General features: G+C 42.8%; 1 protein-coding gene across 2 annotated transcripts; it reads right to left on the reverse strand.

Moving 5' to 3' along the window:
• Positions 1-17113: 17113 nt before the first annotated feature.
• Positions 17114-26483, reverse strand: Abcf3 (ATP binding cassette subfamily F member 3). 2 transcript variants are annotated; one of them, XM_026389378.2, is made up of 21 exons: positions 26351-26483; positions 25980-26127; positions 25765-25844; positions 25227-25273; positions 24831-24928; positions 24609-24731; positions 24182-24448; positions 23805-23885; positions 23657-23716; positions 23526-23582; positions 23401-23423; positions 23232-23287; positions 22915-23115; positions 22748-22824; positions 21319-21363; positions 21107-21239; positions 20020-20108; positions 18212-18303; positions 17905-18037; positions 17665-17752; positions 17114-17580 (listed from the first exon to the last, which is right to left on the reverse strand). In XM_026389378.2, exons 1-21 carry the CDS (start codon positions 26421-26423, stop codon positions 17422-17424), a joined length of 2130 nt encoding a protein of 709 aa, XP_026245163.1. In that variant the 5' UTR covers positions 26424-26483; the 3' UTR covers positions 17114-17421. The 2 variants fall into 2 exon arrangements, with proteins under 2 accessions (XP_026245163.1, XP_026245164.1); XM_026389379.2 differs by lacking the exons at positions 24609-24731; positions 24831-24928; positions 25227-25273; ... (1 more) ...; positions 25980-26127; positions 26351-26483 and having other exon boundaries at positions 23805-23910; positions 24182-24383.
• Between the last annotated feature and the right edge of the window lie 422 nt (positions 26484-26905).

The raw sequence follows: 26905 nt of genomic DNA on the forward strand, positions 1-26905 counted from the left end.
ACAACTGATATCATGCTTACTATGCACAGTTCTAAGTTGCAAATATTAACTTTTTGAATCCATAATAACTCTAAAAGGCAGATACTATTATATTTCTCATTTATTAAAGAAGGTGAGGCATGGCAGTTCACTATAGCTTGCCTGAGTTCACACTGCTATTAACCTTAGACCAGGGTTTGAAACTCAGCAAGGTGATTTCAAAGCCTGTGCTCAGAATCACTGTGCTAAACTTCAGTTCACAAATAGGAAACACTATTTTCTTGTCTACTCAAAAGACGTAAAAAAAATACACCACATATTAGATCACAAAGAAGACCAATTCATTCCAACAAATCAGTAGCTTATAGACTGTGTTTCTTAATCATAATGCATTACAACTAAAAATTAATAACAAAACTTTAAAAATTTAGTAATAAATAGCCACTACATACCTTTTAGACTGGCAAAAATCCAGGAAACTGACAATACCAATTGCTAACAAGGATGTTAAGCAACAGGAACATCTTGTTCATTGCTGGTGGGAATGTTAAATGGTATAACCATTTTGGAAGACAGTTTGGCAGATTCTTAAAAAGCTAACTATAGTTTTACTTCATAATTCAGTGATTACAACTTCTAGATATTTACCCAACTGATTAGAAAACCTATGTCCACACACACAAAAAGCACATAAATGTTCATAGCACTTTATTTTTTTATTTGTGACCACTAAATACTGGAAGCAACAAAGATGTTTTCTTTTGTTTTTATAGTACTGGGAATCAAATTTGCACATGCTAGGCAAGTGCTCTAACACAGAGCTACACTCAGCTCCCAGGTGAGTGCTACATCCATATAACAAAATACTATTAAGCAATATAAAGGAATAAGCTATAAAACCACACAAATACATGGATGATTTTAAATGCATATTGCTAAGTGAAAGAAATTAGTCTGAAAAGGCTACACAGTGTATGATTTCATTTATAGGACATCATGGAACAAGCAAAACTATAAAGATGATAAACAAAATTATTGGGTATGAGGGGAAGGTGCGGTGAGGGTTGAATGATGAAACATAGGGGATTGGGGGGGGGACACTGAAGTTATTCTGCATGATAATGTGACAGGTAATATATGACCCTATGCATCTGTCAAACCCATCAATCCTTCTAGCACAAAAGTGAACAGTTATGTATATACAAGTTAAAAAACCATTCAAGAGAATGAGAGATCTTAGGATGTAATGCACAATGTGGCAAAAGACTCTAGCTGTATTGCATATGTATGAAATGAAATTATTGGAAAGTGGAGAATGGTGCTGACCTGAGTTACTCTGGAAATACATAGAGTCTGTAAGACTAAAGGTAGGGCTGGGGTTGTGGCTTAGCGGTAGAACGCTTGTTTAGCATGCACGAGGCCCTGGGTTTGATCCTCAACACCACATAAAAATAAATAAATAAACAAAATAAAGGTATTGTGTCTAACCAAAAAATAAATATTAAAAAAAGACTAAAGGTCAAAGAACTCTAGTGGACAAAGTTGTTTCCCATGGGGAAATGGGTTAACATACATTCATGTGTTCTGGCTTTGAACAATTAAATAAAGGAATAGTGCATGGTGGGAGTCAGGTTTATTTCCTTCCTTCCTCCCTCCCTTCCTTCCTGCCTCTGTCCCCAGTCCCCTTTTTCTATATTGGGGATTGAACCCAGGGTACTTTACCACTGAGCTACACACCTCCAGCCCTTCTTATCATCATCATTGTTGAATTGTTATCATTTATTTAGAGACAGGGTCTTGCTAAATTGCCCTGGCTGGCCTCAAATTTGCACCTGCCTCACCCTCCTGAGGCACTGGGATTACAGGTATATGCCACCATGACAAGTGAACCAGGTGTCTTAATGTTGGAATGGGGGGGACTCCCATTATAGATGATCAAGGAGAGAAGGTTAGAATGACCCATGAGTCACGGATTGGAGTTGGAGCCATTAGTATGAACTCATGAGTAGCTTACTATAGAGACAGGTGGGAAATATTTATAGATACATGTTTATATACTTAAAATCATAATTAGACAGTGAGTCATCTCAAAATACCAATAAAATCAACAAGCTATTGTTACTTGTCAGAGAATTCATCAAGGTAGCCTGATACAAGATTAATCTACAGGCCTGGGGCTGCAGCTCAGTTGGCAGAGTGCTTGCCTAGCACGTGTGAGGCACTGAATTCAGTCCTCAGCACCACATAAAAAGAAAATAAAGGTATTATGTCTATCTACTATAAAAATTTTTTAAAAAAACAGATCAATCTAGGGGCTGGGGATATGGCTCAAGCAGTAGCGCACTTGCTTGGCATGCGTGCGGCCTGGGTTCAATCCTCAGCACCACATACAAACAAAGATGTTGTGTCTGCCAAAAACTGAGAAAAAATAAAATATTTAAAAAAATTCCCTCTCTCTTTAAAAAAAAGATCAATCTACAAAAACCAATAACATAGCACTTATAATCAACCAGAAAACGCAATAAAAGGGATATCATTCACAATATGACATAACCATAAAAAATCAGATAGTTTACTTAAGAATATATAAGAAAACACTAAAACCCAAAAGTTCATAGAAGTGATCCAAATGAAGTAGAAAGAAACTCTAGTGTCTTGGATGGAATGGTTTAATAACAAATGATGTTAGTTTTTCCCACTTAATGTATACAGTGAAAGCAATCCTAATTCAAGTTCGTGAAGAATTTCTGAGAAATGTAAAAAACTTACTCCAGTATTTATATGGAGAAATAAATAAATTTCAAAAGAGAACAAAGTCAATATGTTATAAGCAGAGTCAATCTTTCCCTATCAGATTTCAAGACATATTCCAAGGCTACAATAATCAAAACAGCATGGTAGCCAGGTATGGTGGCACACTCAGCTGCTAGGGAGGCTGAGATAGGAGGGTGGAGAGTTCAAAGCCAGCCTCAGCAACTTAGTGAGGTACTCAGAAACTTAGTGGAAATCCTATTTCAAATAAAAAATACAAAAGGGCTGGCTTGCTCAGTGGTTAAGCACCCTGGGTTCAATCTTACTAACAAACAAACAAAAAACACAGCATGGTACTGGTATAAGAGCAAAGAGACTAATACAGGACTGACACATGTATAGTATAATATAATATAATATGTAATATAAATGAGAACATGTAATATGTAATAAATGTGGCACTATCATCACTGAGGAAATGATAGGTTGTTTAGTAGATAATGTAAGAAAAACTGGCTTAGTATATGGAGCAAGATGAGAACCATGTCCCTATACAATGACATTTATAAAGGTGAATTACAGATGTCTTAAAGACCTAAGTAAGAAAATATAACTACACAATTAATTTTTAAAAAGTTGCAGGAGGCTGGGGGTGTAGCCCAATGGCAGGGTGCTTGTCTAGATGTGTGGGTCCCTGGGCTGGATCCACATCATGGAAAAAAAAAAAGCAGAAAATCAGTTACCTAGGAGTGGGAAAGGATCAAAACATCAAAAGAACAAATTATTGTTGCAAAACCTTGATGATTTTGATTGCATAGAAATTAAGTATTTCTTGTCCATGGGATATTTATTAATTACAAAGGGCAAAATAATAATTTCTAGCATAGGACCCTGACAGACACCACCTTAACCAAATAATCAAAGTTAACATCACCAGTAATGGGACAAATTGACATCACATGCCTCCTGATAAGATGCACTGAGAAGGCACAGCATCACTTTTGTGTTGTTCCTGCCAAAAATGCACAGTCTGAATCTAATCATGGGGAAACACCAGCCTAATCCAAATGAACAAATGTCCGGTACTTTTCCAAAATGTCAAGGTTACGAAAGATAAGAAAAGACTGAAGAATTGTTCCAAACAAAGGAGGCTAAAGAGACACAACTTTATTTTTTATTTTTATTTTTTTTTAGTTGTAAATGGACACAGCATCTTTATTTTTATTTATTTATTTTTATGTGGTACTGAGGATCGAACCCAGTGCCTCACACATGCCAGGCAAGTGCTCTACCAATGAGCCATAACCTCAGCCCAAGACACAACTTTAAATGTGACATGGAACCCTGGATTGGATCCTGTGTCCCCCTCCCTAATTATTCCCTTTTCTATTTTATAGAAATTAGTGGTACAATTGGTCACATTTGAATAAACTCTATAGATTAGGTACTAGCAGTGTATCTGTGTATATATCTTGAGTTTGATAACTGCATTGTGGTTATTTAGGGTGAGTTCTTATTAGAAAATAACACATTGGAGTATTTAGAAATAAAGGAAGTTTTTGTCTACAACTTACTCTTAAATAGTTTAGGCAATACACACACACACACACACACACACACAGAAGATAAAAACAAATGTGATGTTCTGGGAATCTGGCTGAGGGAAGAGCAGAATTCGTTGTCACAATATTTCTCCAAGTCTAAAATTATTTCAAAATAAAATGTTACAAAAATTAAGGATTTCTGTTTAGTGAAGAACACTATGAACAAAGTTAACAGCTGGCACAATGAGAGATGAGATCACCATACATGTGAAGTTCCCACTTCATGTTTCAGATGATTATAGATGAAAGTTTGGAAAGGTACATACAAAACTGGCAACAATGGTTTCCTTAGGGAGGGGACTAGAATTGGGAGGGACAGGTGAATATTAGCTTTCTTTGAATGCATTCTTCAGCTTATTACAACAATCCTGTATTTTTTAATATTTAAAAAATTTAAACAATCTCAATACAAAAAAATTGAAGTACAGAACAAAGCTTTTTTTTTTTTTTTTTTTTTTTTTGTACCGGGGATTAAACTCAACCACTGAGCCACATCCCCAGCCCTATTTTGTATTTCATTTAAAGAAGGGTCTCACTGAGTAGCTTAGTGCTTCACTGTTGCTGAGGCTGGCTTTGAACTCACGATCCTCCTACCTCAGTCTCTAAGCAGCTGGGATTACAGGTGTGTGCCACCGCACCCAGCACAAAGCATTTTTTTAAAGGGTTTTTTGTAGTTGTAAATGGACACAATGCCTTTACTTGTTTCTTTTTCTGTGGTGCTGAGGATTGAACCCAGTGCCTCTGACTAGGCAAGTGCTCTGCCACTGAGCTACAGCCCCAACCAACAAAGCACTTTTTTTTATCCGTGAACCATTTATTTATTTATTTTTATTTATTTTTTAGTTGTAGGTGGACACAATACCTTTATTTTATTTTTACGTGGTGCTGAGGATCAAACCCAGTGCCTCACGCATGGTAGGTGAGCATTCTACCTCTGAGCCATAACCCCAGCCTGCCATGAACTATTTATAAGAAAGTAGCCAATTTGATGTTTCATTACTCCTTTTGTGGGGTGGAGGGAGATACTGGAGATTGAACCCAGGGACACTTAACCACTGAACTACATCCCCAGCCCTTTTTGTCTTTTATTTTGAGACAGAATCTCACTAAATTGCTTAGGGCCTTGCTAAATTGCTGAGGTTGACCTTGAAGTTTCCATCCTCCTGCCTTAACCCCTCAAGTCACTGGGGTTATAGGCATGAGCCACCATGCCCAGAACTATCACTCTTGAATCCCAGTATGTATTTCCTACAAACAAGACATTCTCATGCATAACCACTGCAGAACCACCCAAATCAGGACATTAATAATGATTCATCTCTATAGTTTGATCCTCAAACCCTGCTCCAATTTGCCTAGTGTCTCAATAGTGTCTTTTAAATATATGTAGTGTAGATTACACAGTGCCTTTTGTTATATCTCTTTAGTCTCTTTCAGTCTGGAAGACTTCTTAACTTTTGTGACCTTGATATTTTGAAAGGGTGCAGAGCATTTGTAGAATAATCCTTAATTGGGGCCTGTCTGATGCTTCCTCATGATTAGATTCCAGTTATGTATCTTTAACAGGAATATTGCAGAAGTGATGCTGAATTTTGATCGTATCCTATCAGGTGGCGCAAGACATTGATTTGTCCCTTTACTGATATTGTTCATTCTGATTACTTGATTAAGGTAGTGTCTGCCAAGTCTTTCTACTCTAAAGTAACTATAATTAATAAATGTTTGGGGGGCTGGGATTGTGGCTCAGAGGTAGAGTGCTCGCCTAGCACGTGGGAGGCCCTGAGTTTGATCCTCAGCACCAAATAAAAATAAATAAATAAAATAAAAAATAAATAAATAAATAAATAAATAAATGTTTTGGTGGAAATATTTTGAAAATATGTGTCTTATTTCTTAGCAAACTTTCAACATATTCATGTATTGATAAACATCAGTATGGACTCATGATTTTTTATTTTATTCAGGGACTGTCATCTATTCCAACCTTTCCCCGTGCAGATGCTTAAATGGTCCCTCATTTGTACACTGAGAGCACTGCAAGCTGATTTTTGTATTCATTCTATGTGTCTCCATCATTCTTGCAGTATTTCTGCTTTATAGTATACAATTTCTAGTCTCATCTTGCAATTTCTCTCCCTCAGACCTAGAATCAGTCCTTTTGGAGAATGGTGTGTGTTTGTTTGTTTATTGGTACTGGGATTGAACCCCGAGGGGATTTCACTACTGAGCTACATGCTTAGACCTTTTTTTTTTTTTTCTTTTTTTTTAAAGAGAGAGGGGAGAGAGAGAGAGAGAGAGAGAGAGAGAGAGAGAGAGAGAGAGAGAGAGAGAGAGAGAGAATTTTTTAATATTTATTTTTTGGTTCTCGGCGGACACAACATCTTTGTTGGTATGTGGTGCTGAGGATCGAACCCGGACCGCGTGCATGCCAGACGAGCGAGCTACAGCCTGAGCCACATTCCCAGCCCATGCCTAGACCTTTTTATTTTTGGTTTTAATTTTGAGACAGGGTCTCACTAAATTTGCTGAGATTGGCTTTGAACTTGAGATCTTCCTGCCTCAGCCTCCCAAGTTGCTGGGATTATAGTCACCCCCATCTCCCCAACCCTTTTTATTTTGAGACAGTCACACTAAGCCACTTAGGGTCTTGCTAAATGGCTGAGGCTGGCCTTGAACTTGCAATCCTCCTACCTCAGGCTTCCTAGTCACTGGGATTACAGGCATGTGCCACCATGCCTGGCTCTGTGTGTGTGTGTGTGTGTGTGTGTGTGTGTGTGTGTTGCTGGAGATTAAACCCAGGGCTTTAATTCCTGCCAGACAAATGCTATGCCACTGAGCCATACCCCTAGTTCATGAGAATGGTATTTAGAAACACAGGTTTGGGCACTGAGTCTGTTCATTATGATTGGCAGGAGACTGGGTGCCACTTCTTTTTTTTTTTTTTAAGAGAGAAATTTTTTTTTAATATTTATTTTTTAGTTTTCGGCGAACACAACATCTTTGTTTGTACGTGGTGCTGAGGATCAAACTCGGGGCGCACAAATGCCAGGCGAGCGTGCTGCCGCTTGAGCCACATCCCCAGCCTGTGGGTGCCACTTCTCTACAGTTCTCTCAATGTACAGAGCTGGGAGACAGCTATATACTTACTTAAATCCTCCCCCCACCCCCGCCCTGCCACACATGATGGAACCAGAGTCACGCTATTGAACCCAGGGCCTCCTTCATGTATCACCACACCTAAATTTTTAAAAATCTAAGAGTGCCTGCCCAGCATGCATGAGACAGCCCTGGGTTTAATCCACAGCACAGGTAAACAAAACAAAATAAAAACAACAAAAAAATCTCAACAGAAAGCCTTACCTGAAATTGGATAGTAGCAGTAGGAATACACCATTAATACTTTCACCAGCAACCAGAGAAGTCAAGACAGAGAGACAGACAGTGATGGTGGCAGAGGAGGGAGTGTGGGGGGAGAAAGAGGAGGCCAACACCAGCACTGGTCGAGGTCTTTCTTCGAAAGGAGCTGCACCAGCTGTACCGACAGAAGGAACCACACACATCACCAAACTAATTGTGCAAAAGACTCCTGCGAACTTGCTGAGATACAAACCTTAAGGCTAGAGAAGGGTACCTATGGAGATTTAAGAATAAACCTGCCAGGTACCCTGGCTTACAACTCATGTGTAGAGGAAGCTCCATTCAAGGCAGAACGTGACTAGTTTTCCAAGGGAGGTGGAGGCAAAGTGCCATGGGAGCCCAGAGAAGGGGGGGATTATTTCAGAAGGAAAGAGGTTCCATTAAAAAAAAAAATGGAGGATGATGACTAGGCATGGAGGTGCACTCCTGTAATCCCAGCGACTCAGGGGGGGGAGGCAGGAGGATCACAAATTCAAGGTCACCTGAGCAACTTAGCAAGACCCTGTCTCAAAATAAAAAAAAGGTTTGGAACGTAGTTCAGTGGCAGAGAACCCCCAAGTACCAAAAAAGGGGAGGGGGTGACTCCATTGCTGCTCCCCTATTGCTTTATCAGAAATTGCCCTAATGTCAGCTTACTTTCCTGATACTGTTTGCCTTGAAAGCTCACCTGTCCTTTGAGAAATTTTGCTTTTTCTATGGTACTTAATGCATTTTGCTGCATAAAACTTATTGATATTTTCATGTGCATGAGAATGTTGAGTGCAGATAATTTAGGGGCTTTTAAAAAATCATATTTATTTTAAATAGATAGGGTCTCAATATGTCACCCAGGCTGGCCCTGAACTCCTGGGATCAAATGATCTTCCTACTTCAGCCTCCTGGGTAGCTGGGACTATAGGTGCCACCACCATGCCCAGCTACAGAGGATTTTTTATGGAGTGGTTGCAGCCTTGATACCTCCCCTCCGATTCTGTAAGACTTTCTTTTTTTTTTTTTTCTTCTCCTGAAAGTCTTTCACAAAAGATATTCCAGTAAAAATCAATACAAATTTAGGTTCTGATAATAAGAAAGCAAGCACCCTTTATTTTGCACCTACTGTATGCAAAGCTCTTCACTAGTGCTTTACATACATTGTGCCACTTAATCCTTATAGCTCCTTGGTGTAAATGAATTCCCGGATTACTCATTGAAAACTCAGTGATTAAGCAAGCCTTAGAGGGTGTGAGGAATTGAATTTGGTTCTAGATTTCCAGAATACATGCTCTGTCTCATCACCATCCTTTGTGTGGGTTGGGTGTCCCTTACTAGTTCTTCCTTTTATAAATGTTATTGTTTAATATTCCTCAAGAGAGGGTGGTCATGCATAATGAGAAAGTCTTTTTCTTTCATATTAATGTGTATGAATTAAACATAATAATGGGTTTCATGGTGGCATTTCATACATTCATATAACATACTTTGTTACTTTCCACCCTCCCAAATGCCTTTTTAATACTGTAATTTTCAGCACTATGGTGCTGGATGGAGGAATAATTTTCACTCTTTTCCTCCCATTCATTTAGCAGTCTTTTTTTTTTTAAAATACTTTTTAGTTGTAGATGGACCCAATACCTTTATTTTATTTTTATGTGGTGCTGAGGATCGATCCCAGGGCCTCGCACATGCTAGGTGGGCGCTCTACTGCTGAGCCACAACTCCAGCCCTCATTTATCATTTTTTTTTTTTTAATGTTCACCATGACCAAGTGAAAAAAATTTTTTTAAAAGAGAGACAGAATTTCAGTATTTATTTTTCAGTTTTTGGCGGACACAACATCTTTGTATGTGGTGCTGAGGACCGAATCTGGGCCACACACATGCCAGGTGAGTGCACTACTGCTTGAGCCACATCCCCAGCCGGACCAAGTGAAATTTATTAAAGGAATGTAGTAAGGTCAGTTTGTGATTAGGAAACTCAATATAAAACATCATACTAGCAGATACTTCTTATTGTACAGACCATATATGGCAGGTACACACTAGACGGTGCGAAGGCAGTCATATAGTCACATGGTTCTTGCTCTCGGGACGCAAGGTCTATTGTGGGGCACAAGTCAAAAAAAAAAAAAAAAAAGCCGACTCCAGGAGCTATGATAAGGAATGTGCCCATCGTACCAGGAGCACAAAAGGATGTCATCCTCAGTTGGGGGACATGGGGAAAGTTTTCTGAGTTTTTCTAGCATATGTGGAGCTGGCAGGGCAGAGAAGCATTGAGGAACGCTGAAAGTGCAAGAGCTTCAGCCAGCCAGGCTAGAAGAGCAGGATTGGGGTGCGTGGTGGTGACTGGGCTGTACCTGGCACTCCATTGTGCTCCTATACATGTGCCCCTCAGCTTGTTTCTGTCTCTCCTTCTGGTGATGGCACAGACCCCTGAGGACAATAACAGTGTCTGAGCAAATGCTGTTCTCAGGCTCAGCCACAGGGGTTGGCACATGTGGTACAAGGAATGAACAGTCCAGGAGCCAGCAAATAGGATGTCAGGGGCTATGGCCAGGCGTGTGGAAATTATTCAGCGAAACACTCATTTGAGAGGGCATCTTTCCATGCTTCCTCTCTAGACAGCACTATATCATAATATCAAACAAATAAGGCAGAAGACAGAAGAGTGTCATATTCATTTTATAGAGCAGAAGGTAAAATCTCAAGCATGGAAACGTTAGATCAGATGGAATGCTCTTTCCTCAGTCACCCAAACATCCTGGACCAACCCTTCCCATTTCAGGTCATTTCCTCGGGAGGAAGCAGCCAGCATTCAGAGAAGCAGCCTGTGTCAAGTAGAAGCACCCAGTCTTAAATCTCCGGGCACAATGACACACCGTCTGGAAGCTGAGGAGGCAGGAAGATGTGCCTTGAGATACCACTGAGGAGCATCCAAACTATATGAAAGAGCTTTTTTCCCCTTTGGGGTTTGTAATAGAATAAGGTGGGTTAACAAATATGATTAGGCAGGGTTGATCAGAAACTTTGTGGATTAGGACCATAAGAAATCATGGGGAAAAATAACCATTTAACAAATTGGGTTTATTTAATAAAATCTTTTGAAAAGTGTTGTATTCTCCAGGCAGGCAGCTCAGATGTGGTTTCCAGGGGCCCAGTGTCTGCTGAAGTCACCAGGCAGAGAACAGATGCTCATCCCCTTAGTTTTGCAACGTGTGTCTACATAGTCAAAGTGTTTCACTGTGCTGAAGTGAGCGAGCTTGGGCTTTGGGCTCCATGTGACTCAGTTCTAGCCCCAGTTCAGAGTCTCACTAGATAGGTGAACCTAGGCCAGTATTTAACTTGACTGGGTCTCCATTTTTCTCATTTATAAACTTGGGATAACACATATCATTGGTTTTTTGTAAAAACTGAATAATTCACTGGGCGTGGTGGTGCACACCTGTAATTCCAGAGGCTTGGGAGACGGAGGCAGGAGGATCTTGAGTTCAAAGCCAGCCTCAGCAATTTAGCAAGGCCCTACGCAACTCAGTGGCAACTCAGCGAGACCTGTCTCTAAATGATAATACAAAAAGGGGCCATGGGTGTGGCTCAGTGGTTGAGCTTTTCTGGGTTCAATTCCTGGTACAAAACAAACAAACAGATTGAGTAGTTCATATAAAATGCTAAGAACCATGACAGGTATATAGTACTCAGCAAATTATTAGTGGATCATGCTAAGGGGCTCTGTCTCACACAGGTGAAACTTAGAAGAGACTGATCTATAAACCAGATGTGCTAATTAATTTATCATTAGAAATGCAGCTGTGAGGGGGCTGAGGTTGTGGCTCAGTGGTAGAGTGTTTGCCTAGCACATGTGAGGCCCTGGATCTGATCCTTAGCACCACATAAAAATAAATAAAGGTATTGTGTCCAACTACAACTAAAAATATATTTTTATATGCAGCTGTTAGGTGGCCTGAAAAATCCATCTTTGCTGGTCAGCACATCCTCTTTTGGTGAGAAAAGTGACACAAGGAGGCCCATCACAAGTGGAAGAAGGAAGATGAAAGTCGAATGGAGTATGTGAGTCGATGGAGCTCAGGAGACTATGGTGCCAAGCTCTGAAAGCTTAAGGCATCCAGTACTTGGTTTGGAGTGTTTATGGGCATAAATGTGAGTTTGTTTATCATTAGGAGGCCCTAAGTTGCTGCTCTGCCACTCCATGACACCTCTTAGATCCTTGGGACTTCACAGATTTCATAAATTCTTATTCACTTTATATAGGACTTTGTCTCTTTCAAACCTTCCAAATAACCAAAGAAGTTGAGTGTGGTGCCCTGTAATCTAGCAACTGTGGGGCTGAGGCAGGAGGATCCCAAGTTCAAGGCCACCATCTACAACTTGATCAGATAGTCTTGAAGTGAAAAAGGACTGAGGATGTAGCTCAGGGTTAAAGTGTCTCTGGGTTTTATTCCTAGTACTGCAAAAACAAACTACTACTCAAAGCAGCAGGCAAGATATCCTAGTGAGGCTCACTTTATGAATATGAATGATTTATTCAGGAGATGTTGACTTGCTTAAGACCATCAGTGGTAGAGCTGAGCCAATCCCATGTCATGACTTTTCCACTATACCACAAACTCTGAATCATTTTTTCTCTAAGCACCTCCTATGTGTAAGCCATTCTGCCAAGGAATTCCCCTCACTAACTTGCTTTCCTGAGGAAAGCTTGACCAAGCCCCCTGCCCAATTAATGATAAGGCTTAAGAGGTGACATTAATAAGCGATATTCAGCACATCATGTCACAGCAAGAGCAACATCATAGCCCAGTGTGGCAGTTAAGAGCTGTGCTCTTGAATCTCAGTCCTGCCACCATGTCAACTCCTTCATTTATAAAATGGGATTAGTAATTGTGCCAGTTTATAAGGTTGTAAGGATTGAGTTAATAAGGGAAAGCACTTCAATCGTGCCTACTGCCCAAGAGCCTTGAAACATTTCACTGTTATTATCTGAAAGTTCCTTAGCATTTCCTCGAAAGAAAACAAGGGGAAGTTAAAAAAATTTTTTTGAAAGATCCCTTTAGTCAGGCATAGTAGCACATGCCTGTAATCCCAGCAGCTGGGAGATTGAGACAGGAGGATCAAAAATTCAAAGCCAGGCCCGGCTCAGTGGCACACAGCTGTAATCCCAGTGGCTTAGGAGGCTGAGGCAGGAGAATCAAAGCCAGCCTCAGCAATGGTGTGGCGCTGTGTTAGGGTCTGTAAACAAGTCAGGATGGCGCCTGGCATTTTGCCAGAGGGAGTGGTTTGTGAAGTAACGCCAGCGAGCCATTAAGTGTGGAGATTCCTTATTGGTTGACTGCTGTATCTAGTTTGTTAATTAAGATAAGCTGTGTGGAATACCACTCCTGTCCTACAAGAAACGGCTCCCACTCCTGCTGTATCAATCTACACAAGTTGCTCGTCACCCCCCCTCCCACCCCCGTTACTTTGCTGCAGCCGGACTGCGGCACTAAGCAACACAGTGAGACCCTGTCTCTAAATAAAACACAAAATAGGGCTGGGGATGTGGCTTAGTGGTTGAGTGCCCTGGAGTTCAATCCCTGGTACCCCACCCCCCAAAAAGTTCAAAGCCAGCCTCAGCAAGATAGCAAGGCCCTAAAAAACTTAGCAAGACCCTGCCTCAAAATTATAAACTAAAAAGGGTATCGGCTCAATGCTAAAATGCTCCTGGGATTCAGACCCCAGTACCAAAAAAACAAAAAAAACTTGACTTAGTGTTCCAATGCTTCCATCTCGTTTCATTGTAAAGATTTTGGCTAGAGAAACTACACTCTATAGTTTGGGTAAAGTTAAAAACTTTACCCAAACATGCTGCATCTCATCTCACCTCCTTTGTCCTGACCCCCACCCCATTAACACTGAATTCTGGTAATGGGTACCTTGTCTGTACTTTCTCCTTCAATGTCATCATCTATCTCAAATTTTCCTCAAGTATTAATTTGTCAAATAAAATATTTTTACTAAGCACCTATTATGCTCTAGGCACTGTAGTAGATGCTATGATGAGCTGCCAAGACCCCTTCTCGGGAATGAAATACTGTTGCCCTCACTGCTGAAAGTACTAACAGCAGAAAGTCTTCAGCCGTCAGTCCCTTGCAGGTATTGCCTCAGCTGAGGAAAAGCTCTCCCAAGGTCATGCCTCCTGGTAGCAGCCAACATCCAAAGGCTGACAGCCTTAACTGAAGGGAGATTTGGCCCACTGCCCCAACTCAGGACAACTCTGCAGGGCTATCCCAGTTCCAGAATGTGGGGCTGACCCAGGTTCTCCTTGGGCCTGGATTGCTGCTCAAGTTCTCTCTCTCTGCTTGATTCTATTTCCAGGCCCTCCCTTCCATTCCTATATGCTGCATGCAGATATCTTCAATATACTCCCAGGAAACCCAATCTGCAACAGGCACAAAAGATGTGAAGAATGAGTAAGCCACAGTCTGGACCTCTAGGATGTCAAGGCAAAGCAGAAACTGTATCTTAATAGCCTGCAGCTCATGATGGGGGAAGCAAAAAAAAAAAAAAAAAAAAAAAAAAAAAGCAATGGCAGCTTAGTTGGAGGAGGGTGGAATTGAGGGCAGTTCATCACTCCAGGTTCAGGGACTTCTAGAAACCCTTCACTCAGGCTGTGAAAGCATTCCACAGCCTGGGGCCACCCTGCTAGCCTGCTGAGACTTCATACAGTCTCTGATATCCAGTCTCCATGCTCCAGCCTGATGCAGAGCCAGGCTGTGATGCTAAACTTAGCTTAATGATGGGTTTGTCCAACAAATCTCAAGACAGTAACACCACACAGAAGAAAATAAGTCTCTAACTGGCATCTGAATACCTCATAGACTGGACTGAAGGCCCCATAGCCACCCATCAGGGGTAAGCCAGGTTGTCAGAGAAGGTATTGGTGAGTACGGTCTGGCCAGCAGAGGTAGGGAGGCCAGAATTTCAAAGAAGAATCTGTAGACTGAGGCCTTTTACCCTGACCAGCTCCTGATTGACTAAGGGTATGATGTTGGCAGAGCACCTCCAGGGTCAGCAGTTGTGGAAAGACTGCTTCCCAACTGGCTGGCATCACCAGGGAAGGGGGTGGCCGCCATGATCCAGCCTGGAGTGATCCAGGGCATCTTCCTTCCGTCGGATTCCTCTTTATCCACTGTTTTCTGCAATGGAGCTGGCTGACACTGCCATTTTTCCATCCCTCAAGACAACTCTCCTCTCATTTTCAAAAACTAGTTTTTCTCAGCACTATAATTCATTCATGCCACCTTCCTGAAGGCTGGCACTTCCACACATACAGGCTCTTCATGTCTCCTTCATGGATTTGGTAATGTGGAAGCCAAGCCATCCAGGACTACCTCCTACCCTAGAAAGCCATTTTCTGATGGGCCACACAGCCCTCTTGAGTGGGGGTACAATCATGAGGCAGCCTCAACGACTACAGTTTGTCTTCCTGTCAGCCCACTGGCCTAGCTCTAGAGGAGAAACTTACAGAAAAGTTGACATCTTTTCCCATAAAATAGTCCTTCAAATCAGACTGGTCAGACATGAGCCACTTTCTAAATGCCTGTGTATTGTGCTTGGTGGCAAATCCTGAGTAGATGTTAAGGGATTTGTTTGGCTACCCAGCTTCTATTGTTGGCCTGTTTGTTTAGCAATAAACAAAGTAGTAGATGCTATGTAGTAGATGCTATGATGAGCTGCCAAGATCCCTTCTCAGGATCTTGGCAGCTCATCATAATAATAAAAAGTGAGCTTTAAAAAAGTGAGAAGGGCTGGGGATGTGGCTCACGCGGTAGGGCGCTCGCCTGGCATGCGTGCTGCCCGGATTCGATCCTCAGCACCACATACAAAGATGTTGTGTCTGCCAAAAAACTAAAAAATATTAAAAAATTCTCTCTCTCTCTCTCAAAAAAATATTTTTAAAAAAGTGAGCAATAAAAAGTGAGCTTTACCTTTATATTCAATTCCAACTTCAGTGATTTGGTGTGCAAAAACAGACTATGTCACACAAGCTCCCAATTGTATTTACCAGGTCCCTAAAGTACTTGGAAGAACTCCTATGGAGGTTCACAAGCTGGGGAGGCTCTGGGGCTGAAAGTCTGGCAGACATGTTCTCCAGATGGCTCCCTGACTCATCTATCTGCAGGTCTGAAGTTGGAAGAGAATTTGGGGGGCTGTTACAAAGTTCTCAGGAGTGCCGAGAGTACACATGGCCAGAGACATAGCTGGAGGAACACCTCAACTTCCAGGAGAGGGATGCTGAGGGGTGGACAGCTCAGCAGCCCTTCTGTCAGCTCCCTCAATCTGTGTCTGCTCTGTGGCTCAATAGAGCCTTCCTGCCTTTATTTAATTTAAAAAAAAAAAAAAGCCTTTATTTATTTCTATGTGGTGCTGAGGATGGAACCCAGTGCCTCACACCTCCAAGGCAAGCTCTCTACCAATGAGCCACACCCAGCCCATCTGCCTTTATTTATTTACTCCCCAAAGGTTTCTCTCCCCTAGCTATACCTCAAAACCCTCAGCTTGAAGTTTCCTTGGTTGAACTTTGTGACTACAATTTCCACAAGGCTAGCCAGTTCCATCTGGTGTTTTTTCTGCTGTCATTGAGTAACATCTTCATTTTAATGTCTTCTGCTTACCAATTACAATAGCAGCTAAATTCTTCAACAACATTTACAAATCATAAGACCGTAATTAAACACACACACACACACACACACACACACCTGCTTTTGAGATATGTCTCTGTTATCTAGGCTGAACCCAAGTTCCTGTGTGCTGAACTCAAGCAACCCTTTTATCTCAGCCTCCCAAGTAGATGGCACTCCAGACGCAGGGTGCTGCACTGGCTTTCCCTCTCAAAGAATGGTTAATTTGAAAATGAAGTGTCCTAGTTTTTCCCATTAGATTCTGTTCTCAATTCCCTACTTCTCAGGTCTCTCCTATATGATTAAAAAAAATTAAAAAATATGAAAACACTGATGCAAAATGGAGACAAAGATAGGCCAGAGAATCCTGGAGAAAGCAGGCCAGATTTCAGAATCCATCTGACTCCTAAGCAGCAGGGGCTAAGACAGTGGAGTCCAAGATCCCTTCAGCTGAGGCTGAGCCCAGGCCAGGGTATAAGCACCACATGATACCAATACACTGCCCTTCATTCCACCACTCAGCCTACCCCCAGGTCAGGCAGATGACCTTAATGCCACACAAGACTCAATGTCTCTTCCGAGGGACACAATTGGTACTGCTATTGTTTCCTCTGTGTGACTGATACCAGTGTCACAGAAAAAGACCAGAGTGCCCACACCCTCAATAATATGTATCCCATTGCAGCCCTGAGAGGGAGCAGTAGAGATGAGGCAAAGGAGATGCAGGGGATAATTTAATTTACATAGCAGCCACTTGGGGCCCAGTCAATCTGGGGCAGTGGGGGTAAACAACCCTAGAGGGTACCCCCACCCCCTTCTGCTGGGATATAGTCCTTACAGACCCTTGGATGGGGCTCTCCACATTGTATAGAGAATGCTCCAGTCAAAAGGAAGAGATCTTGGAATAAGGCTGTCCCCAGGTAGGGGGAAGTCTGTGGCCTGGACGTGATTGCTTAAATGGTGGCCCAGAGATCTTCAAAACCAGTCCAGGTCCTGGGCATAGTCCTTAGCCTGGTGGCCCTAGAGAAAGCCCTCACGGCGAAATTGTTCCTGAAGGAGGGCTCGGTACTGGTCAAATCCCCCCTCAACCCGGGTGACGCCGCCTCCTTCACACACCCACAACTCTCGGCACACAAGCCGGATGAAGCGCTCATCATGGGACACCAGAATCACACCACCCTGAAAAACAGGATAGCAAGAGGTGCTCAGGGGGAAAGCAAACTGAGAAGTAGGGAGTGGTGGTAAGGGTGAAAGCATACTCACCCTGAAATTGTTTAGAGCTCGGCCCAGAGCCTCAATTGTCTCCATGTCCAGATGGTTTGTGGGTTCATCCAGAATGTAGAAGTTGGGACTGGAAGGCAGAACCCAGGAAGGTGGACAGTTATGTGATGAAGGGGATGGTGGGAGAAAATGCATCCCTCTGATACAAAGACGAGAGAATCATTTTCTATTGGGCAAAAAGGGAAATGGAAAGGGCAAAAATGCTAGAAAATCAGGGCTCACCAGGGCATGGTCATCTGAGCAAAGGCCACCCGGCTCTTCTGGCCCCCTGACAAGCTTGCAACAGGGCGCATTGCCAGTTCTCCAGAGATGCCATACCGGCCCAGCTGGTGACGATATTCCTCCTCAGGTCGCCCTGGAAATGTCCCCTCTCATCAGGTAGGCTCCTGACCCAACTTTGTCCCTAAATGCCCATTGCCTCTATATGCTTGTGTCTTATACCTAGTCTTGAGTATGGCTGCTCTATACCAACCCCTAGCCGCAGAGGTCAGCCTGAGCCCTCTTGCCTCAATTCAGATCCCTAACACACCAGGAAACTTGCGTGCCAACAGCTCCACAGCACTGACATTCAGGTCCAGCTGCTCCACGTGGTGCTGGCTGAAATAGCCAATCTTCAGATTCCTGCAGACAGAAATGAAGATACAAGGTAATGACTATGAAAAAGTTTATGTGGCTAACCTCCAGGACATATAAATAACTCAAAGAAACACCACCCAAAAACCAAATAATCCAATCAATAAATAGGCTAAGGAAATGAGCAGACACTTTACAGAATATTTAACTGATCAACAAACTTATGAAAAAATGTTCAACATCTCTAGCAATTAGAGAAATGCAAATTAAAACCACTCTAAGATTTTATCTCACTCCAGTCAGAATGGCAATTATCAAGAATTCAAGCAACAATAATTGCTGGTGAGGATGTGGGGGAAAAAGGTACACTGATTCATTTCGGTGGGATTGCAAAATGCTACAACCACTTTGAAAAGCAGTGTGGAGATTCTTTAGAAAATCTGGAATGGAAACACAATTTGACCCAGTTAAATTCCTTGGTCTATACCCAAAGATCTTAAAATCAGCATGCTACTGTCATGCAGCACTTCAACGTAGAAACTCAATTCACAATAGCTAAACTGTGAAAACAGCCTAGATGCCCTTCAATAGATGAATGGATAAAGAAACTGTGGTATATACACACAATGGAATATTAGTCAGCCTTAAAAAAAGAATGAAATCATGGTATTTACAGGTAAATGGATGGAGTTGGATAACATAGTAAGCAAAGTGAGCCCATCCCCCCAAACCAAAGGCTGACAAGTGGATGCTGATCCATAATGGGGGTGGGGGGAGGGAAGAATGGAGAAACATTGGATTGAGCAAAGGGGAGGAGGGGAGGGTATGTGTGGCAGGGTGGGGGATAGGGGGCAGGGGGCGGAGAAGATGGTGGAATGAGATGGACATAATTACCCATATGTATGGGTATGATTGCACAAATGGTGTGACTACATCATGTACAACCAGAGAAATGAAAAGTTGTGCTCCATTTGTGTAAAAAAAAAGAATTAATTAAAAAAAAAGAAAAAGAAAATAAATTTGTGAAATTCCATTGTTACAACGAGAACGTTCAAACAATATACTCTTAGTATGGGAAACTGCAGACAAGTATTTTGTAATACATGTTATATGTTTTAAGAGAAACTGATATAATGTATTATCTGTACAAAATATGTGTTGATTTAAAAAAATTTTCTATAATTTTCTGTTTCCAGTACAGTTCTAGCTTCTGGCTTATTTTTTGTCTTCCTTCTTGCCAGATTTAATCCTTATAATTGGTCCCATCCCCCTCCCCCCTGATTTTTTTAATTGGTGCATCATAGTTGTACATAATAATGGAATTTATTGTTCCATATTGATACATGCACACAATATCACAATATAATTTGGATTATTCCCTATTACTTTCCCCCTCCCTCCTCTCCTTCCACCACCTCGTCTTTCCTCTACTGATCTCTTTGATTTTCATGAGATCCTTACCCCCTACTTCTTTTTCTTTTTAAAAATTTTAACTCATAAAACACTCCTTATGCATTTTAACCAATGCTTGATCCTTTTTCTTTTACTCTATAAAACTTTATGGATATTTGTAGTCACATACTACCTTTATGTGATGACAATATAATTCTACTAATAAGAGAGGCCTTAAAATGTATTATATTCCTTTGGCAACTGTAAGTCAATTAAACTTATTGTCTATTATCCCCCCCTCCAGAAAAAAAGAAGTGTAAGCAGTGTTGAGTGTAAATGAATGCGTACACGTGGTTAGTGATGGTACCTTACCTATGAGCATGTCTGATGCCTCGAACAGGTGCCAAGTCCCCCATAAGTAGCTTCAGCATGGTAGACTTTCCAGCCCCATTCTCCCCAACCTGTAAGTAGCATAGGAATGTTAAAGAGCGCACATGAAGGAACACAGAAAGGAAGGAGATGAGAAGGGGTCCTAGGTTGTGCCTTCCAATATCCCCCCAAATTTCTTTCTTTTTTGCAGGGATAGGCAAGTACTCTACCATTGAGCGACATCCCCAGTCCCATAAACAAAAAACTATTTCTCTAAAAAACTAAAACAAATACTTGAGTACTTACTAAGTGCTAGGATTTAATCTTCCCAATAACCAAATGAGGTAGATGCTACCAGCCCCCCTTTTATTTTTTTATGGTACCAGGGATTAAACCAAGGGGCATTATACATGAGTTACATTCCCAGAGACAGAGACTTGCTAAGTTACAAGCTGGGCAACTTGAGATCCCCTGCCTTGTTTTCCTGACTCTCTGAGATTATAGTAGTACACCATTGTGCCTAGTTTGTTAGGCACCCCCCACCTCCCACTTTTTTTGGTACCAGGGATTAAATTTAGGGACACTCAACTACCGAGGCATATCCCCAGTCCTATTTTGTATTTTATTTAGAGACTGATTTGCTTAGCGCCTTGCTTTTGCTGAGGCTGGCTTTGAACTCACGATCCTCCTCCCGAGCCTCTGGGATGATTACAGGCATGCACCACCATGCCCGGCTTGTTATCTCCCTTTTAAGGAGAAGACATTGCTTGGTAACCAAGCTAGGGAATGGTATAGTCAGTCAGGATTGGAAATCTGATTCTGAAACCCATGTTCTTGCTTCAACATCCCATGGTTAACTTAGAACTGAGACAGAAAAAGTACTGCTCTGAGTATTCAGAAAACACCACATGCCAGGCTTCTAAGCTCTGTGGGTAGCTGTATGAGGCTAGAGTATGAGTACTGCAATGTCCTTTGCCTAGACCCAACTCCTATGCCTGTACACCTCCTTCTATGGCCTCAGGATGACCCAACCCGCACTTTCTGTGGCGCAAGAGTTGCAGCTCAGGGAATAGACAAACAGTAACCATACCACACATATGCGGGACTCAAGATCAGCTGAGACAGACAGACGACTGAAGATGATGTGCTTAGGATCATAGTAGAAATCCACCTCATCTAGCTGCAGAATTGGTGGTGAGAACTTCTCAAACCCATCAGGGAATCTGTAGGAGGTGTGGGTGTGGAGCATTGGGTAGCCAGAAATAAGGGCTTCCCCACCAGCACCCCCAGTTTAGCACTCACTTCATCACAACCTCGGATTCTTTGTCCACAGGCTTCAGCTCAGGTCTGAGGAGAGAGAGAAAATGAACTAAATTATGATTTTAAGAAGTAACTTTATTATGGCTCAGGGTATGGCTCTTGCCTATCGTGTGCAAGGCCCTGTGCTCAATCCTCAGCATCCAGGCAAAAATAAATAAATAAAAACAAACTTAAAAAATAACCTTGTTCCTCTTGCACAAGTAATATAAGCTCAGAGAAAACTTAGGAAAATATTGTAATCCCAACCCAGTTGATATTATTTTAGAATACATTTTTCTAGTTCACTATCTGCTGAAAAAGATCCATCTTTTTTTTTTAAGCTTTAAAAAAAAATTACCTTATTCATCAGTGCTGGGGACAGAACCCAGGACCTCACACATGCTAGGCAGGTTTTCTACCACTGAGCTATATCCTCACCCCCTTTTTGGAAGTAGTTTCCTCCCATATGTGGTACTGCGGATTGAACACAGGGCCTCCACACATAGCAGGCAAGCACTCTACCACTGAGTCACATCCCTAGCCCCTATTTTTTTGTAGTTTTTTTTTTTTTATTCCTGGTTAATATATTATGATAGGTGTTTAAATGTCACAAAGTTCTAAACTTTTATGAACTTAATCTTCCTCCCAGAACTTCTAGAAAGGCTACTTGAGATTAAAATCGCAAATTACAACATCATTAGTCATTAAGGAAATGCACGTCTAAACCACTTCACACTCACCAAGATGGCTAAAACTGAAGAGTTAAGAATAAGTGTTGCCAAAGATGCAGAGAAACTTCAATTCTCATACATTGCTGGCAGAAATGTAACAGTGTATGTCCTTTAAAAATGGTGTGGCAGATCTTCAAAAAGTTAAACATGAAATCACCAAGTAAACCAGCAAATCCACTCCTAGCTATATGCCCAAGTGAAATGAAAACATGTTCACACAAGAAGATTGTACACAAATGTTCATGGCAGCATTATTTGTAAAAATCAAAATAGGAACAACCCAAATGTTCACGACCAGATGAATCCATAAACAAAATATGGTATATTCACAACAGAATATAATTCAGCCATTAAAAAAATTGTACTGATGCATGCTACAACATGGATGAACCTGGAAAACTTTCTAGGTGAAAGAAGCTAGATACCAAAGGTCACATACTGTAGGATTTTTTTTTTTTTTTTAAATACAAAACATCTAGAATAAGCGAATATGTAAAGACAGATTGTAGACTAATGGTTGCATAGAAAAAGGCAAAATCAACCCTTTAAGAGCAGTGTAAAATATTTTCTGCTTTCCTGCAGGGAATGAAGTCAAAGTTGCCTGCCAGCCAAAGAAGACCTGGAACAGGAGGGCAAAGATAGCCTGCAAAATGAGGGAAGAAATGAAGAAAACAGGGTCTGGCCAAGGACATTGTACTCACAACTTCTCCAGCATCTTGAGTTTACTCTGCACTTGAGAGGCCCTATTGGCATTGTAGCGAAACCGGTCAATGAAAACCTGCAGGGGGAGGGCAAGGATTGGTCAAACTCCCTTGCTACCCACAACTGATACCATGGGATGGGACTCAAAGCCCTGTGTGCCCCACACCTGGATGTGCTGGCGATACTGCTGCTGTGCCTCATATTCACGCTGCTGATTAAGCAGCCGTTCCTGCTTGCTCTTGATGAAGGTCTCAAAGTCTCCCCGATAACCATCTAGCCGCTGACTGTGCAGGTGGATAATGTCTGTGGCAATGGCATTCAGGAAGTTTCGGTCGTGAGAGACGACTAGGATTGTGGAGGGCCATGTCTGAGGAGTCACAGGACAGCAGGCCCAGTTTGGGAGGGTAAACAGATCCCAGGCTCCCAAGTGTCTTAGAGGCAGACTTTCCCCGAACCCACTCCAGAGCCTTTCCCCAAATTCACCTGTAGATAATTCTCCAGCCACAGAATGGCTCTTACATCCAGCATGTTTGTGGGTTCTGTAGAAGAAGTAGGGGGCACACACTTGTGATTAAAGGGCTGTAGAACTAGGAAAAAAAGATGTTATTACCTGTCCCCACCTTGAAGTCAGGGTGACCCATTTTAAACTCACCATCTAATAGCAGAAGATCTGGCCTATGAAAAAGAATACATGGCATGAGGTTTTATATCAGTGACTCATTGTCATGTTCTAAGACCCATCCTCCCTAGGCTCACACATGGTTTCAGAAGACTCACCTAGCAAACAGGGCCCGGGCCAGGGCCAGTCTCATCCTCCAGCCACCTGAGAACTCCCTAAACAGAGACACATTAGTGGTATTAATCAGAGTCAACAATGTTGAGAACCAAGAATGGCAAGCATCACTCACCGGGTGGGTTGCTGCTGCATTTTAGGAGTAAAGCCAAGTCCAGCAAGAATGACTGATGCCCTAGGAATGAAGAAATTTAAAAAACCTAGTTGGAACACTTCACAGGAGGGAAAGGTAAAATATAATGAGGAGGAGGAATTTCAAATACCTGGCAGGTGCCTTGTCAGCCTCAATCTCTTCCAATTTGGCATAGATTTCAGCCAGCTGTGCAGCTTCTGGACCCTCTGCCCTGGAAAAGAGAAAGAACAACCAGCCTAAGCTGAGGCAGTCTAGGAAGATGCCCTGCATCCTATATAGTTTGAAAACAGGCTACTTGTTGCTTTGTTGCCAGAACAGGAATAGAACACAGGAAGACTTGCCCAAAGTATTGAGTCAATGGGTGCTGAAAGAATGAGGGCTTCAGAGTCCCACAATGCCATGTTCTAAGCTCTGCTAAGCAGAAGGATGAACATGCAAATCAAGGACTGGGACAGCATGGCAGGCACTCTGAAAAACAGCTTTTGCTAGGTCTTCCCTAAGTCTCACCTGCCAGCAGCAATCTGGGCACTGAGCTTACGCTCCCGCTGTAGCAGGTCCTCTCGCACACTATCACTCTCCAGCACACTCTGCAGGGCAGGGGTGTCATCTCCAGCAACCTCCTGCTCTACATGTAGCAGGGAAATGTGGGCTGGGACCCGCAGGCTCCGGGTGGCCAGCATCTTCAGCAGTGTTGTCTTCCCTAACCCATTCCGTCCCACCAGTCCATATCGGCGGCCCCATGCCAGGTTCACATCTGCCCCAGCCAGGAGTACCCTACAAGAGTGGTAGAAAGGAGATTAAGGGTGTTTTAAAAACAGGCACATAGCAAATAGAGCAGAATCCTAACATTGTTTTTAGGCCCATTTCATCTCTCCAAATTCTCCCTACATTGGAAAAAGAAAAAGAATGCCACCCCATATTGCCATTCTCTCACCTATCTCCAAAGGACACATCAAAGTTCTCAATTCGCACATCATAGGACTTGTTCTTGCCAGATGATTCCAATCGACTCTCCTTTCTGCTGCCCGCCTGGCTGGCTGATGCCTCTTCTAAGACTCTTTAAAATAGATAAGTGTATAGCTTTCTGTGCTCCCAACCACCCATCGTCACAATAGACTGCTCTGCTCTCCATCTGAGCCCTTCTTCCTAAACTCACAGTGGGTTGCTGGTCTTCAGGGTGTCCTTCTCTGAGCGCTTCTCCTGCTTTGCCTTCAGTCGGGCCTCGGCCTTTTCTAGCTTCTTTGCATTCACTGTCTAAGTGAATTCCAAACACAACCATTTCACCCTAAGGTGTAGGCTCAGAAAGAGATGTTCTCTTTACATCTCAAGTAAACCCTCACAAGTTACTCATATTGAACAGACTCAAAAGTTCACAGAAAGACACAATTAAAAATCCCCCCCAAATCATGTAGGTATGATATATCAAAATATTAAACTGTCATGTATAACTAAAAAAGAATTTTAAAAAATCCCCCCAAAGACACTGACATTTGGATAGCCAACTCCCATACCCACCACAGACACAGCTCCCTCCCTATCACTTCCTCCTCACCGAGGACTGTTCCCTCTTTAGCAGTCCCGGAAGTTTGGTGTCACAGTCTGTAAGTGAGAAGAAAAAGCAGTCACCTTCTCCCTGAGGGAAGGAAAACTAACATTTTGAGTGATAACAAGAACCTGGTATGGACACACATTTTTAAGAAAGTATTACAACCCTGGAGATGAACAGCTATGATTTTCTCCAAACTAAAACCTCCCACAAATCTCACATATAAGGATATAGGCACTGGGGCACGTAAACAACTCTTTTACTACTGATCAATAAGCTGCAAAACTGGGGAAATGACATCAAATTTGTCCAGCTCCAAGACCCATATACTTCCTACCATACCTAACAGCTGGGAGAACCCTCCAGTCTTATTCCCATCATCACAGGCTCTTTTGCTCTCATAAACATGTCAACTAGCTCCTACAACTCTTGCCCTGTGAAAAAGAGATGGAAGGAGTCCTCCAAGCTGTAGGGCACAGGTGGCTGGGGGTGGAAGCTGTATAAAAGACAGAGGGCAGCTAGTTCAATCTCCCCTCACTCTCACCGTAGTTCTCCGTTATCTTTGACAACTGGATAGGGGCGTCCAGTAGCACCTGGCTACTTCCCTGGCTCTGTGGCTCAGCCCTACAGGGATAGGGATAGAAAGAGCAGTTAGGAGTTGAGGGAAAAGCTCTACCGCCATGAGACCTCCCCCCAATTCTTGTCTCCAAACCGTTAGCCTCCCTTCGCCCCCATCGACCCCTATTCCTTGGCACATACAGGCGCAGAGTGTTGTACATGCGTTGGCACACAGCTCTGATGCCCGCGTCATCCTTGCTGTCCCCGGAAACCTCTTGCAATAGTTCTCCCACAGCTTCTACCAAGTCATCCACAGACTCGAAGTCCGCGCTGCCGCTGTGCAAAACGCCTGGGCGAAGAGTGGCAGGATCAGGTAGACAGCGGTCGGGTGGACATACAGTATCAGGTCTTGAATCGCGACCCCAGTCCGCGCTCCAGACCCAACCGCCCCCCGGGACAAGAGGTCACTCAAGAGGAGAGGCCTGGTAGCGGTCTCCAACACTGCCATCCCTTACTCTTCCCCCGCGACCTCCAATTCGGCCTCATCAGCCAGATGATTCGGTTTGGCTCACCAGTCACGTAGTCGAAGACCTGTCCGTCAATTTCTGGGAACTCGCTCCGCAGGATTTCGGCACAAGTCGCCATGTTCCAGTCGGAATCCCGACCGCGCAGTCGCCGAGAGACCTCTGTCTAGGCCCGCCCCCTACCCTTCCCCCGAAATCTCGCTCCTCCTCTCACAGCGCATGCGTAGCAGTGACGTAAGAAACGAGCCGAGGGCACGCAATCTGTCGGGCGGGGAGAACAGGGCTGGCAGAACAGCGCGCAAGCGCCGCTCCCAGTTTAGACAAGCTTCTTTCTGCGCCTGCGCAAAGCCTACTGTTGCAAGATTAGCCATGTGTACAGTTCTCTCAGCCTTTTGGGAGGTGGCGATCCAGAAGCGAGGGGTGGGGCAAGGGCCCTCAAGGTTTATCAGGGCGCAAAGCATGAGTGGTCTTGCGGATGGGAGTCTTCCAATAGGATGACGATTGATAAAAACCTAGCAGAAAACGATGTTTTAAGCGTTTTTCGAATCGCTTATACAGTTGTATGTCCAGGCAGGTCCACTTTGGAACCCTCTGAGAGGTTTG

The sequence above is a fragment of the Urocitellus parryii genome, chromosome 2 (assembly GCF_045843805.1).
Source record: "Urocitellus parryii isolate mUroPar1 chromosome 2, mUroPar1.hap1, whole genome shotgun sequence".
Taxonomy (NCBI): Eukaryota; Metazoa; Chordata; class Mammalia; order Rodentia; family Sciuridae; genus Urocitellus; species Urocitellus parryii.